At 40.2% G+C, this 15,157-nt stretch overlaps 1 protein-coding gene across 2 annotated transcripts; it reads right to left on the bottom strand.

Moving 5' to 3' along the window:
• Nucleotides 1-292: 292 nt before the first annotated feature.
• LOC100706073 (sodium-dependent neutral amino acid transporter B(0)AT1) lies at nt 293-13,894 on the bottom strand. 2 transcript variants are annotated; one of them, XM_019350818.2, is made up of 13 exons: nt 13,871-13,894; nt 7,648-7,879; nt 4,492-4,632; nt 4,221-4,358; nt 3,959-4,140; nt 3,758-3,868; nt 3,548-3,660; nt 3,327-3,455; nt 2,653-2,809; nt 2,375-2,579; nt 2,129-2,288; nt 1,261-1,423; nt 293-539 (listed from the first exon to the last, which is right to left on the bottom strand). In XM_019350818.2, exons 2-13 carry the CDS (start codon nt 7,841-7,843, stop codon nt 357-359), a joined length of 1,878 nt encoding a protein of 625 aa, XP_019206363.1. In that variant the 5' UTR covers nt 7,844-7,879; nt 13,871-13,894; the 3' UTR covers nt 293-356. The 2 variants fall into 2 exon arrangements, with proteins under 2 accessions (XP_019206363.1, XP_025758117.1); XM_025902332.1 differs by lacking the exon at nt 13,871-13,894 and adding an exon at nt 10,263-10,285.
• Nucleotides 13,895-15,157: the final 1,263 nt, after the last annotated feature.

Genomic DNA, 15,157 nt, shown 5'->3' with positions numbered 1-15,157 from the left:
ATGAATATGCTTCTGCAATGCACTCAACATTCATCCATCCATCCATCCATCCACTCCTCCATCCATCCATCCATCCATCCATCCATCCATCCATCCAAACACCTGTACTGACTAGTTAAATAAACTAATCCTCCAATAACTTAATAATAATCTAATGGCAAATCTTAAATCTGTATTCATATGTCAAAATATGTTACATTTTATCCCCACCATGACAAAAGTGCACTGATAAAAGAGACATGATGCTTCTGAAAAACTTGAACACACGAAAATGAAAAAGGAAAACACTGAATTTAAATAACTTTTCTTTATTAGACAAATAAAATATTTTTGCATCTTATTGTATTCTGACTTGTTTAGGCAATTGTTTTCATCTGATTAATGTCTTTTTCTGGCTTCATCTTTTTCTTGCAGCGTACATAAACCAGCCTGCACAAGGCGTAGACAGGCACCACCAGACTGGGAATTCCTGCCAAAACAAAGATGACCACGTTGATCCATGAAGGGTAAGGTACTGATGCCAGAGTTGGAAACTCCTCCTGCAAACCATAAAACAGCACAATGAGCAAACAAGCCGGCATGTTTTCATGACACTTTTAATCTTCAGCAGCTATTGCAAATATATATAAAAAGTCAATGAGGGGCCCCTCCCCACCCGAATTCCTCAGAATCAGCTGACTTTTTTGTACTACAATAAAAAAACATTTAAAGAAGCCATGTGCCACCTTGACAGTCATGATGTCATTAAAATAGGGGTTTTCCAGCTGGTCATCAATGACTTGTGAACCTCAGCTGGTGCCATAAGGTTAGGCTAGATAGGAATATAATTTGTTTGACTCAATCCCCCAACCCGACACGCCGATTAAACAGCTTGCAGCCAGAACCAGTGAAGTCTCTGTTTCAGCCGGCGTTGATGAAACCAACAGGGTGAGGCTGCCTGAACATTTTGAACCCAACAGGAGAGTCGAAGGAGTTTACAGCTATTGCAGCTTTGCAATAGCTGTAAACTCCCAGCTTCAATCCATCAAAACAACCCGTAAACCTGTCCTGTTTTCTGACAATGAAAATCTGGACATTTTTTTATGTTATGGAGGTAAAAATTACATTTCTTCATTAAATGTGGTAAAATTATTACCTAAAACAAAAACAGTTAATTCTGAGAGATAAGGTTGAACATTTTTTGTTTTGCTTTTTTTTTTCAGATTAAAACAGATTTTTATATGAAGTGGTCTTTTAGTGATTTTATGTTTGTGAACTCACGTAGTCGGGGTCCCAGACTAAATAGGTGAGTTCTTGTTGGGCTTGAGTCACCAGGTAGAAAACTAAAATGACCAGGAGGATCAGAGGGCTGGTGAATCTCAGGGAAATCTGCCAGAAGATGCACGGCTTCTTTCCAATCATGAACTTGATGTCTTCATTGAACCTGTCACACAAGAGGGTTTTAATGAAATTAAACTTGAATCAATTCATGGAATTATAACTTTATTTAAATACAACAAAAAACTGAAAGAATAAAAAGTAATTAGACTCATATTAAAGTAGAACCAATATAAAGATCAGTAAACAGTAAAGTTAGAACCTGTAGAAGCAATGCGCACAGTGATTGCTTTAAAGGGACCTCTACAGTTTGCAGTGGTGGATGGACAAAGTTTCAAATGATGAGGTTAGCATGTGTACAAATGATCCCTGCTTCTACTCTAAAGAAAATGTCAGCGAGAAAGCATAACTATCATCTCAGGCACACAGCTCTGGCTGTGAGCAAAGAAACTCTACACACATCTTGTTCAAATGTTATGTTTAGGAGGGGAAGTCGGTCAGGAGAAAGTTGTTTTAAAGGGCATAAAAAGAGGGTGGGGCTGCACCAAAGACAAATATTGGCTGAATGTGAAATGCTTTTAAACTGTGGATTGTGCAAAGCTACAAACAATAAAAGTTGGAGCTGGAAATGAGAATAACATAGCCTCTTAAATATTTAATTGTTAGCCAACTGTGCTAAATGCACCAAATAAAGATTGATGACAGCCTGATTGTACAAGGTTATAGGACATTCTGTTCCTGATTTTACAGATGTGTGGCTGCTTTATATAATACAATATTATCTAAAATTACATAAACTTTGTGCACTAACCTGTCAATGCCATAGATGTAAACAACAGCTATCATCTCAGTCAGGCCAATGGTCAGCAGTGGGATTGATCCAGCAAAGTTATCGAAGAGAGTTACCCAATAAATTCCTGACTGCTGTGCAAACAGGAGGCAGATGATGAAGGATACAAGACACGTTATTCCTGAAAGACACAAAAACAAGGGCGCTTGTGTTAACATCAGGATCGCAGGCCGATCTGTCGATTGTTTAATCTTCGAAACAGAATACCTGTCAGTGCCTCTTGGGGCCATCTTTTGGGAAATAAATTCAAGTCTTTCAAAGGGACTACGACTCCTTCGATGTTGCCAAAAAGTGTTGAGAGTCCGAGGCACAGAAGCATGATAAAAAACAGGACAGACCAGGCTGGGGAACCCGGCATTTTGGTAATGGCCTCAGTGAAGACAATAAAGGCCAGACCTGTTCCCTCCACTCCCTGAACAAACACAATGCAGATTAGAATAAAAATGGGAAATGGGAGTTTGATAGATTTTCATTTAAATAGGCACCTCACTGAGGAGCTTCTGCATGTCACAGGTTTTAATGTCCAGTCCAAAAACAGTATCCGGATAGGAGCTGTTCAGATGATGAAGGGCTGCATTGTAGTTGCTGGCAGTGATGCTGTCCTCAGGGAGCTCAAATCCATTTAGTAACGTCCTGATGTTTCTAAGAAGGCATTACGGATGAGAATGGTAATTACAGGAGTGTACATTAGTTATGCAAATAACCTTTTTTAGATTTTTAACTAAAGATGAAAAAGAAAAAAAACATAAGAAAGTAAATTTAGGAATCTTGAATATTACAAATACTGACAAATCTAGGTCAGAAAAGGTAAGCCAATGTTGAAGGGTGTTAACACTGCATCCTATAAAAAAGCCACCAGATGGCGATAGCTGTGGCACTTTCTTTTATCATTTTGTTTTTTCCAATCAAGATCTCAATGATAAAAATGCTCAAATCTGGCTTCAAGTGGGACAGAATAAACCAGCAAGTAGCATCACAGTATTTCATACATATACATATATACCAGTTAATAGTTTTTGTTGTGCTAAAGCACATGTGTTGGGGGTAGGGGTACTTAGACGTCACAGGGTTTTTTAAAGTCCTAGTCAGTAATTTTAGTGCCATTTACTAAAAATGATGTAGCAAACTCTTTCAAAGCCTTAAAATAAGCTTTACTCACTCACTGATACAGGTGTCATATTTGCCAGTGGCCCTGAAGCCAATGACGGTGTAGGTGACTGTGGCAGCATAGATTGAAGTGAGGCCAGTTATAATAGTCAGGATCACCGCATCTTGCATGCAGTTGTTGCTTGGCGAAAGAAAGTAAAGATAAAAGTGAGTCGACTCTTTCTGTAATGGTCATGTAGTGATAATATATAAGCCTTTCTTTATAAGTCTTACTGGACAGGGTTGTAGCTTGAGAAGGAGATCAGGCCTCCCCATGCTAAACTAAAGGCATAAAAGACCTGGGCACCTGCATCCAACCAGGTTGTTGGGTTCATCAGCTCACCCACCTGCATGGGTGAGACACACAGTGTAATGTAGCTTTGTATTAAGACATTTATACAATGTTATATGATGTATATTTATGATAGAATTTGAAACACACACATCTGGTGTGAACAGGTACTTCACTCCGTTCATGGCTCCTTTAAGAGTCAATCCTCGGATCAGGAAGATGGCCAACACTACGTAAGGCAGGAGGGCTGTGACGTACACTGCCTGAGGTCATGAGAAAATATGAAAAATTGTCAAATGACAGCAATAAGACCGATTAAGTAATGCTTGTTTTTGAGAAAAAGTTCAGTAAACCTTTCCTGAAGTACTGATCCCCCGTATGTAGCAGATACAGACGACTGTCCAGGCAGCTAACAGACAGATCACTATGGGCCACTGCAGTCCTCCGGAGTCTGCTATTGAGGCAGAAGCATTCAGAGTGACTCTGTAAAAGTAATAATCCACTGTGGAGCTCCGCTGACACTCAGATATAAAGCCTGAAAAAAAGTCAACACTTGCGATCAGAGGTTGGAGACTAACAGATTTTAAGTATGTGCTTGTGTCTTTTTTCAGCTACCTGTTCGGTTGTCATTGAGAGGACACTGGGTCCAAGGCAGAGGGCCTTGAAAGGAATTAAAGAGATACCACATGATCCAGGCTATTAACGTGTTGTAGTACAGGCCAATCAATAAAGAGACCAGCATGGAAGCAATACCTGTAGGAAAGGATCATCATCAAACATCACACTTACACAGAACCAAGCTTTCATTAACAACTTTGTGTTCCTGTAGTACCGATAATTCTTCTATTTGTTCCTTTGGTATGTGGTTGTAGAGGCCGTTACTTACCAACACCAGTCAGATAGGGGTTGATGGCCCTCCACACACCCACACTGCCTTTCCTGAGACGCTGGCCAATGCCAAACTCCAGCAGCAGAAGGGGCAATCCTTCTAGCACCAGCAGGATGATGTAGGGAATCAAAAAGGCACCTGGAACATGTTGATCAGCAGCACAATATCCCAGATACTTCAGTAGTGGAAGAAGGTTTGGATGTCAGATGCTAGGGCTGCTCAATTAATCGAATTTTAATCTCGATTACGATCTGGGTTTTTAACGATCATTAAAAATGACTGAGCCGATTATTAGCACCTCCCTCGTGCTTTACTCTCGCGCTGCTCCGTGTGGCAAATCGAGCGCACCTCTCTGCGTTTCGAACACGCGTCACAAGAGGACCCGAGGGAAGCTCGGAAAGCTAAGCAGAAGTTATTTGGAGAGGAGAGGATAATGGCTGCTGAAGAAAGAATGCCGTTGGTTGAAAAGAGAGGTAAAACGACTTCAGTGGTGTGGAAACCAATGTTCCCTCTAAGCTGCACACGTGCGCAATTGCGCACTGCTGGCACGGTCTCTGCGCACAGAAAATCTGCGTTGCACACAAAAAAAATCTAACCTGAATTGAAATTAAAATTAAAACTTTAACAATTCTGTTTTGCAGTGTTAGTCAGTAAGTGACTGGCTGCTCCTGTATGGGATTAGAACGATGCCACCTTATCCTGTAGTCCAGCCAATAATGCGATTCACATTCGTATATACGCAGCTAATCAACGTCGTTGACAGGCTATGACAGCGTCCTTATGTGCCGACACCGGTGTTTTAGCTAGCAAAGCGGTGTGGCTGATGTGCAGTGAAGCCACATTAATGACAACGTGTACAACCATTGGAGATGTGAGCAGGACAGACGGAACAATTGACGGAAAAAGTGTGGACTTTATACCAGTTTTTAAATTGTGTTGATAGGCCACGTAAAACCAGAGTTATGATAAAAATATTTGCAATGATTGGTTTTCTTCCTGAATACTGTCGTTGTTTATATTTACTGCGGAAGAAACGGTAAAAACGGCGTTTTATAAGGAAAACGCTCGAAAGCACTCTCCGCCTGTGAGCAAAAACAAAACCAAACCCCCACCCTTTCCTATTGGTCGAAAAAAGTACCGTGTCGACCAATCAAAAAATGATATGGCAACGTGGCATCTAGTTGTTAAGAAACGGGGGGAAGTTTTAGGAGTGACGGCGGTGTTCTGAGATGTGAGAGATTTGAGACGTTTAGCGCAAATCTTGTGTAGTTAGTGTGTAGTGTAGTCAATAGTTTTGTTGTGTGTCAGAACAATGAGGCGACTGCTGAATGTTACAGGTGTTACAGGAGTGATACATCTCCTGTTGTCAGGCCTGCAGGTATCAGGCTGTTGTTCTCCTTTATCTCATAGTGGACAGACTATTCATTGTAAGTGGGCTAAAGCAGTTAATTAAAAGTAGTCTAACATAAATGTAAATGCTGTAATTTGATTATTTTAATAAACCATGTAACTTGGATGGATTAGATGCTGGCGTGACCACAGTGCACACGTCTTATGTTGCTCACAGTGGTCCAAGGGACCGCTCAGGGAGTTTGTGTGTTCGCTCAGACACATGAAATATTTGAGGGAACATTGGTGGAAACATTATGGGTTCGCGGAGTCAGACGTGGATCAAATATTGTGCAGTATTTTGAAGTTCACTAAACATAGATGTTTACATTTTTCATTTATTTTTTATATTGCAAACATTTGCACTGTAATCAGTATTTGCACACTATTTGATATTATTTTTTGACAATCTTTAAAGCCATTATTCAATACATTGTTATTGTTAAATAAATATCGTCAAATAATCGAGATCTCAATTTCAGTGAAAATAATCGTGATTATCATTTTTGCCATAATCGAGCGGCCCTAACAGATGCAATTTAAAATCTGAGATGAGCTGGTTTATCAGCTGTTCCATGGGTGAACATGGATATGATATACATGTTATATACATGTAATGGCTCTAAACATCCATTCAGAAAATCCCAGATAATTATGAGATCCCCTTGTTACATAGGCACCTATAAAAAATATATACACAAAGATAGATATCTCAAAGAGAGTGGGCGCAGTTCATATTTTTAGCAGTGGTGTAGATTGGTGAGCTGCAACCAGCAGTTTAACAAAAACTGGCAGTGGCTTGCTGGGAGATCAGCGACATTAATACTTGAATTTTTAAAAAATGGCTTTTTTAAAAATGACCCCCCCCCCCCCCCCCCCCCCCCCCTTTTCTCTTTCTTTTGCAGGTTTTTTGTGGAAGACAATGTGTTTCTTCGTTACTGAAAATTGCTAGAGTGTGCATTAATTAGGCAGCCACCACCACACATGACTTTTGTACATGTGCAGAAGGGCAATTGTTGTTTAATGTTCAAGCAACAACACTGTTATCATAGATTAAACTCTTGATTCCTCAGATGGCATTACCATAGCAAGTACATCACACTGACAGCTTTTTTTTTCAGTTGTGGGCTATCAAGCTAAGACTGGTGGAGACAGAGTCAAAGCTAATATTTCTTTCTGTTTTCCATGAATTAAAAAACATTATTATTATTATTATTGTTGCTTTTTTGAAGGAAAAGGTCACAGCTTAAAATAAAGCTCCTTTAATATACTGTATAATTTTTGCTTGAATTAAAACGTAGCTTTAATTTATCAAACATTATGTTTGCTGCCCAATAACGATCCTGGAGACAAGGAAGGCCCCACCCCCCTTTTCCTTTAGCCTGTTGTAAGGTTTTAAATCTTTTACCCTGGGCCTTTTACCTTCTCATATGTATCTTGACAACATTTCGTCCCATTCATTAAATTGTTTCTGGCTTATTTTTATTGGCAATGTTTGAAATAAATATAATAATTTAGCTTTGTTGTGATTCAGACACTTCCAAGTGTCAAGTATTAATTTCCAAAACTTCCACTAAGTTTCCTTGACACACAGATTTTGTAACTTTTAAAACTATTTTCTAATTCTTTCTAATTCAGGAAAATGTTTAAAAGACAAAAACAGCAACATACCCACAAACCTCTACAATAATGCAATAAAAAATGACAATACTGTAACTGGAGATAGAAATAATGGGATACTTTACTGTTTTCTTTTGGACTTACCTCCTCCATGGGTTTGACACAAGTAAGGGAATCGCCATACATTTCCAATCCCTATACAGAAGCCCACACATGTTAAAATGTACTGAACTTTGTTATCCCATTTGGGTCTGTCCCCATCTTCCTTTTCCATCCTTTCCAGGTCCTCATAGTTTGGGATCCTGAGATCCAGCCCTGGGTTGGGAAGAACCAGTCTCATGGTTGCCCAATGAAACAGAGATGTTACCCTATGGTTCTGGAAAGTCAAAGTGAGGGCTTATTATAGGCATAAGCCTGGGTTGAAACAATTTTATGATCTTTTGCTTTATCTGGTTCAATTCACTGATAAGCAAATGTGCACTCTGTGTCAGTACTGTGTAAGTCACAAAATTTAATCAAACATTAATCATAAACAATGGCATGGTAGCTCTCAATAATCCTCACAGTGTTTAATCCCATTTTGCAACTCAGTCACCCAGGAGAAGTCATATTGTTTCCAGGAGCTGATAAGGGAGTAAATGAACTTTGCAGGGAACTTTGATATGCAGCCTATTATGTGATGATGATACCTGAGTGCTCAGAGTTAATGGTGGAAGAATTCAAAGGGAGTCATGTGTGCTAGGAACAAGCTCTAAAACCAATGCAGTTGAAAATGAGAGTTGAAACTGAAATGAGACCTCCTAGAACCCACCTGCTTAGAATCATGCCACCAGGTTCATACACATACACACACACAAAAAAAACCCCAAACAAACAAAAAATAGAAAGTGCATCATCTTTGGATATTCCATGGGCATCTCCAAGCCAATCATATCCCAGTAACTACAGAAGATAACAAGGTGATGCAGTGTCCCCATTTGCATAGGCCTCAACCCCCTAAGCCAGCTTCTCACTAAGAGTGTATACTGATTCAGGAGTAGAGCGACCATCAGCCACCTCCTGTACAAAGCTGACGTTAAGACGTATACCAGGAACAAGCAAGACATTGCCTTACTGATCCACTTCAAAAGGATCTAGAGTTGCAAAAAACAGGATATAGTGGACATAAAGAACAGCTACAACTACCTGCGTATCCCCCCGGCTGCTATGATCCAAGATAAAGACCCATGAAGGTCAGCCACAGCCAAACAGCTGTAGAAGGTAAGGGGCTGAGAAGCCAGCTCAACGATAGGAAGAGTGTGGGTGAAGATTAGTGAGGGTTAGAGACACAATCCAGAATGAAATACAGAGCATCCGCAAATACATCTGGAAGAAATGATCTGAAGACAGATGGTGATGAGGAAGTGTCATGGAAGACCAAGCCCTTCCTTGAGACATACCATCAACAGATAGATGAAGTGAATTTCGAAACCAAAGAGGCAGGAGTCTACCACAGCCAGCAGGACCCAAGCTGCAGGCTGTGCAAAGGTGTCCCTGAGACAGTCCAACATATAGTGGCAGGATGTAAAAGAAAGTTTGACTGAGTACATGAGAAGCACAACCAAGTGGCTAGGATAGTGTACATGAACATCTGTGCTGCATGTGGACAAGAAATTCCCCAGTCCTGATGGGAGAATCTATGAAAAGTATTTCAAAGCAACAGGAATTTGAGTTTTAGTCAGAGAAGCAGCTGCTGGCCGACCAACCATACATAGTAGTGCCTGACAAGAAGCAGGAGACCTCAGATGTGATAAATGAGGCAATCCTGGCATATGGCAACATCAGGAAGAAAAAGCACGACAACATAGAAGTACCAGGGGCTTCTACCCAAGAGTCCTGAATAATTTTAAAAAAGAAGAGGCATAATCATTCCAACATATTTTTAACCTGAGAAACCTCTAAAAGAAGGACCCTGTGAATTTCAGTTCACACTCAGTTCTGACCCCATCTTCCCAGTATCACAGCAGAAAGTGAGACCCATCAGATCATTTTTTACAATCTGCTGCTGTCTAATGTTGGTGACACCCTTTCAACTGCTGTAGCTCACCTGCTCAAGGTTTGATTTGTTTTGTGTTCAGAGATCCTCTTTTGCATAACTTGACTGTAATGAGTGGCTGTTTGAGTTACTGTCACCTTCCTGTTAGCTTGAAGAAGTCTGGCTCTTGCAAAACAGGGAGAAAAGTCTGAGGTATGCCAAATTATACAAGAACTGAATTGAATCAAATTTTCAGTTCATATGATTTTCATTATTTATGGAGAGGGTCATTGACAGGTACAACAGTGAGTGTTGACAACCATAAAACACAGTGGAGACTTTCAAGCAGAAAGTCCTTGAAAAATGCTCCTGCCCAGAAGGTTGGCTGTTTTGATGCTCAGCACTCAGGCAAAACTGATCTAACTATCAGCTGATCTGGTGTCTCTTTTAAAAGCTCATTTATTTCAGATTTGTTCTTAAATGTTGTATTTTCCTAAATCAGCAATCCATGCATCCTTCCATCCATGTTATTAGTCAACTACTATCTATTATTTTAGCGTTTCTCCAATTAGCGTGCCTTCGTGAGACACATTCACAAAACTTTACCCTCCAGCTCGAGAGGTTGGTTCTAAACCATCTGCGCCCCCTGGTGAGGTCTTCATTGGATCCGCTGCAGTTTGCTTACCAGCCTGGCATTGGGGTGGAGGATGCCATCATCTACCTCCTGCACCGAGCTCTGACTCACCTGGAGAAGCCTGGAAGCACTGTGAGGATCATGTTCGTTGATTTCTCCAGTGCTTTCAACACCATCCAGCCACGACTTCTGAGAGACAAGCTGGAGCTATCGGGAGTGGACCACCACATGTCCCAGTGGATACTGGACTACCTCACAGAACGTCCACAGTATGTGAGGTCACAGGGCTGTGTCTCTGACACGCTGGTCTGCAGTATGGGGGCCCCACAGGGAACTGTGCTGGCACCGTTCCTCTTCACCCTCTACACTGCAGACTTCTCCATCAACTCCCCACGCTGCCACCTACAGAAGTTCTCTGACGACTCTGCCATAGTCGGCCTCATCACAGGTGAGGATGACTCAGAGTACAGATAGTGGACTCTGGACTTTGTAGACTGGTGTCAGCAGAACCACCTGCTGATCAACGCCGGGAAAACCAAGGAGTTGGTGGTGGACTTCCGGAGACGCAGACCCACCACACTGACACCGGTGAACATCCAGGGAGTGGACATTGAGATAGTGGACTCTTATAGGTACCTGGGTGTTCACCTGAATAATAAACTGGACTGGAGCCACAACACTGATGCTCTTTACAGGAAGGGTCAGAGCAGACTCTACCTGCTGAGGCGGCTGAGGTCATTTGGAGTACAGGGAGCGCTTTTAAAGACCTTCTATGACTCTGTGGTGGCATCTGTCATTTTTTACAGTGTGGTATGTTGGAGCAGCGGTTTATCTGCAGCTGAGAGGAAGAGGTTGGATAAACTCATCAAGAAGGCCAGCTCTGTTCTGGGATGCACACCTGGACCCAGTGCAGGTGATGGGAGACAGAAGGACTCTGGCCAAAATAACATCTCTGATGGACAGAGTCTCCCACCCCATGCATGTAAATGTTGCTGAACTGCAGAGCTCCTTCAGTGACAGACTGCTGCATCCTAGATGCATGAAGGAGCGTTTCTGCAGGTCCTTCCTCCCTGCAGCTGTCAGACTGTACAATCAGAACTGCTCCCAACAAACATAGATGTTTACATCAGCGCTGTAAGTGCAATAAGTTAATTAACCGATTCGCACTACAACCTGGTTTGCCTCTTATCTGTAGTTATTTATATTTAATTTAATAACTGTACAGTACTCTCTGTATATAGTAACCATTGTCCTTAATGTAAATATGTAAGAAAAATTGTGTATGTTTCTGTTCTGTGTCCTGTGTACTGTTTGTTTGTATATGTGTCTTTTTGGCTGCTGTTACAACCAAATTTCCCCTTGTGGGACAATTACAGGATTATTCTATTCTATTCTATTCTATTCTTGTTGAGGCATCAGTTTTCACCAAGTCTGCATTTTATTTGAAAAAGATGTGAAACAACCAGTGTTGTAAGTTACATTTTGTTTAGGGTAATGTTCAAACACATTATTGTGGAATTTGCTTTCTAATTTGTAAAAGTTCAATTCATAAATGTTAATTATACTGTCTGCAGTTGATCTTTTATTGTCCTTGATATGATAATATCAAGTTCTCTTGCACAAATTTCTATTGGAATGATGATCATGATTTTAATGTAAAACATCAAAAGCAACTCATGATAAGTGGAAAATTAATCTGTTGTATTTTATGCATTGAAATCTTTGTTCAAAACTGGAGAAAGTATAATGTTTCCCAAAAAAAAGATAATAATTTCTTAGTTTATAAAAAATCGATTGCTGATTTATTTTCTATGAAAATTATAATTAGTTCAATTGACATGCTTAGATGACTTTCCTAAAGGCTTAATTGTTCATTTATAGCAAAGTCCTTGTATATATGTAAGGATTTCCTGTACATTTTAAAGTCATAACAATGTACTAAAAATTGATTATCACTTTATATAGCACACTATTCTGTTGAAATATGTCACCTGGAGTGCAAACCCATACTCACACAGCACCATTTAAAGCTTCAAAGCTGAACCATGCTGTTTTGGGTACAGTGATTATATAAGACTTTAGTCTATGGGCAAGTAAGTCCTGTGGAAATGTGTCTCGCTTTAATCATTATTTTTGTGAATCATTAAAGGAAAAGTTTGGCAGTTATCCAAGTGCCTAAAGAACCTAAAGAACAAGAGACAAAGTTCACCTGCAGCATGTGTCACATTATTCACCGACATTATTAGTTCATTTTTAATTTTTTTAAAGGAAATTCTCTTTCACAGGTAAATAAAACATACATAAACACTTAATATCCTGTATAAATGTAGTTTAAGTTGGTAATTTCTTGTATTTCCTGCCAGGTTCTGAATCAAATCTTTAAGTTAAACTAAATTCTAACACTACAAAAAAACCAAAAATAAAAACATGAAACTTATATAAGTGTGTTTGATCTGAATATGTTGATGAAAACATGTTCTAAGATTCCTGTTGTCTCTGATTTACCATTATGGAAATAACTGTAAAGATAGTAAAGGCCTACTGAGTAACTATTGACACTGATGCATCGCTTTTATGGCACATGGATACAGTAGGCCAGTGGTTCCCAAACTTTTTTTGCCAGGCCCCCCTTTTTTACAAGAAAAATGTTCGCCCCCCCCCCCCACACACACACACACACAAACACACACAAACACATCCTCCAAACACACACACCCATATTTTGTTTACAAACTCCATTGGGGTTTATTTCACACCTCAAACATTTAGTAAACAATTAAGCAAATACAAGTAAACGGCAATAAATTACAGGCAGTAATAAAATATACTACTAACTCTTTTACGCTGCGTCCACAACTACACGGGTATTTTTGAAAACGCAGCTGTTTCTATGCGTTTGGGCTTTTCGTCAACACGTAAACGGCGTTGCGATTCACCGAAAACGGAGATTATTTAAAACTCCTTTTTTGCGTTTACGTGTGGACGAGGATTACAGAGTTCGTCACGCAACGTCAAAGGTATGTGCCTTTTTTCACGTCACGCTGTGCGCCACGTTATTGTTTACATGAGATGAATTGCAGAATGGCAGATAGAGACAAAGTACTGTTAATCTGACTATCTTCAGGTTTTACACGCTTACATACACACGCAGTTACTGTCCCTCCGTTTAGAAAGGCAGAGGCGTCACGGTGTAATTATTTTACGTGTAGTTGTTTTTTTTTCCTGTGTAATAATATTCAACATTGCTATCAATACATTTTTCAAAAAATGCCTCTCTGTGCAAAATGGGTTCAAAAACAAAAACAGCTGTGAGATACTGTTTGTCCCTGATTTGAACCGGGGGAACAAATTACGGCAGGATCAGCCTGATATTATTTGTATCCCACTGTAACTTTACTGCATAAAGAGCTAACATCATGTTAGCTCTTGATTTTTAGTTCACAAACACTTCTTGTAATAACTAACTACTCAGTTAGTTATTACAAGAAGTGTTTGTGAACTAAAAATCAAGAATGTCGGATACTGTTTGTCCGTGATTTGAAGAGCACAGCGCGTGCTTTGGACATGTTAGTAACATGTCCAAAATGTCAGGAGTAGTGAGTTATTACAAGAAGTGTTTGTGAACTAAAAATCAAGAATGTGAGATACTGTTTGTCCGTGATTTGGAGAGCCCAGCGCTGCTCCCGACGCAGGGAAACTAATTTTGAGGGGAGACCTACCTCGGCACTTGTGGAGGTGAAGCCAAAGGGAAGATATGCTTCAACATATTTTCCTGTCTTTGGCTTGGAAGGAAGTTGGTTTGGAAACATATTTGGCGATGCTTCATCTCCTGCTTTGCGTTTGTGTGGGAGCCCCGTCAAAAACCTGTCCACAGTGTCCAAGCGCTCTTTTTTTTTTTTTTTTTTTTTCATACCGAGCCCCCCCTGCAATGGCTCTGCGCCCCCCTAGGGGGCGGGCCCCACACTTTGGGAACCTCTGCAGTAGGCAATACTAAAGTGATCCTGAAGCAATAATGAACTAGTGAGAAGCTGCTATATATGAAGTTGTAGATCTGTTGCTGCAGGTGTTCTACTAACCCTCCTCTGCACGTGTCCAAACCATCTCACCATTGCCTCTCTAACTTTGTATCCAAACTGCTTAACTTGAGCTGCCCCTCTAATATACTAATTTCTTACTACATGGGTGAGTAAACAACAACATCACTAAAACTTACTGATGAAACACTGGCCCCTAGTGGACAGATTAAAAACATTTCTTAATGATTCCAATAAGTACTTATAAAGAAATAACTACAGCTGGATTACATTTTATGAGTCTAAGGAAGGTGAATTATTCACAAAACACCTTTAACACTTAACTATGGATGGAGCTCTACAAAGTTATATTTTGCTATAACTGTTTATAGCATATTTCCCATAAAATAGGAAATAGGTGCAGTGATTTAATACGGCTCAGTATATACAGAAACATACATATCAGAAACAGTCTTCAGAAAGGCTTCTTGAAGGACACTCAGAGCTCTTTTTTGGATGTTGGCTTTCTTTTGTTCTCTGTCAACATGATCCCACATGAGGTCCCAGCTCTGTGGAGGCCAGTGCATGACAGAGTTTTCACTGTGTTTCACAGACACTTGCAGACATTTAGTGTTGTGCCTCTGTCCTGACCTCCTCCATACATGATGAGAATGATGTGACATGAAAATTTCAAATATGATTCATCAGTCAGCCTCACCCTTTTCTCCCCTTCCTTAAGAATGCCTTTTTGACAGCCCCCCCACTGAGGCCATTATCTGATGAGGCTTCAGTAGATGGATCAATAGAAAAGCCAGACGCATTTCTCAGACTCTGTGTCGTGTGTTTGCTGGATTTTTTCCTAATTTCTTAAGCTGGGAAACACACTGGAAGCAATTTCCTTATCATCTCTATTAGAGAATACCAAACTAACAATCTGGTACAAAAAGAAAGAAAGCACTGGTTTGCTCAGCATGTTGACAGAATTATTTTCAT

Source organism: Oreochromis niloticus, linkage group LG22 (assembly GCF_001858045.2).
Source record: "Oreochromis niloticus isolate F11D_XX linkage group LG22, O_niloticus_UMD_NMBU, whole genome shotgun sequence".
NCBI lineage: Eukaryota > Metazoa > Chordata > Actinopteri > Cichliformes > Cichlidae > Oreochromis > Oreochromis niloticus.
This window is presented reverse-complemented; position numbering and strand designations above follow the sequence as displayed.

Coding starts and splice junctions, on each gene's coding strand:
- LOC100706073 (XM_019350818.2), bottom strand. CDS start 7,843: ATGAGACTGGTTCTTCCCAACCCAGGGCTGGATCTCAGGATCCCAAAC. Junction 3,456..3,547: donor TCAAGCTACAACCCTGTCCA/GTAAGACTTATA, acceptor TCTTTCGCCAAG/CAACAACTGCATGCAAGATG. Junction 1,424..2,128: donor TACATCTATGGCATTGACAG/GTTAGTGCACAA, acceptor CTTGTGTGACAG/GTTCAATGAAGACATCAAGT.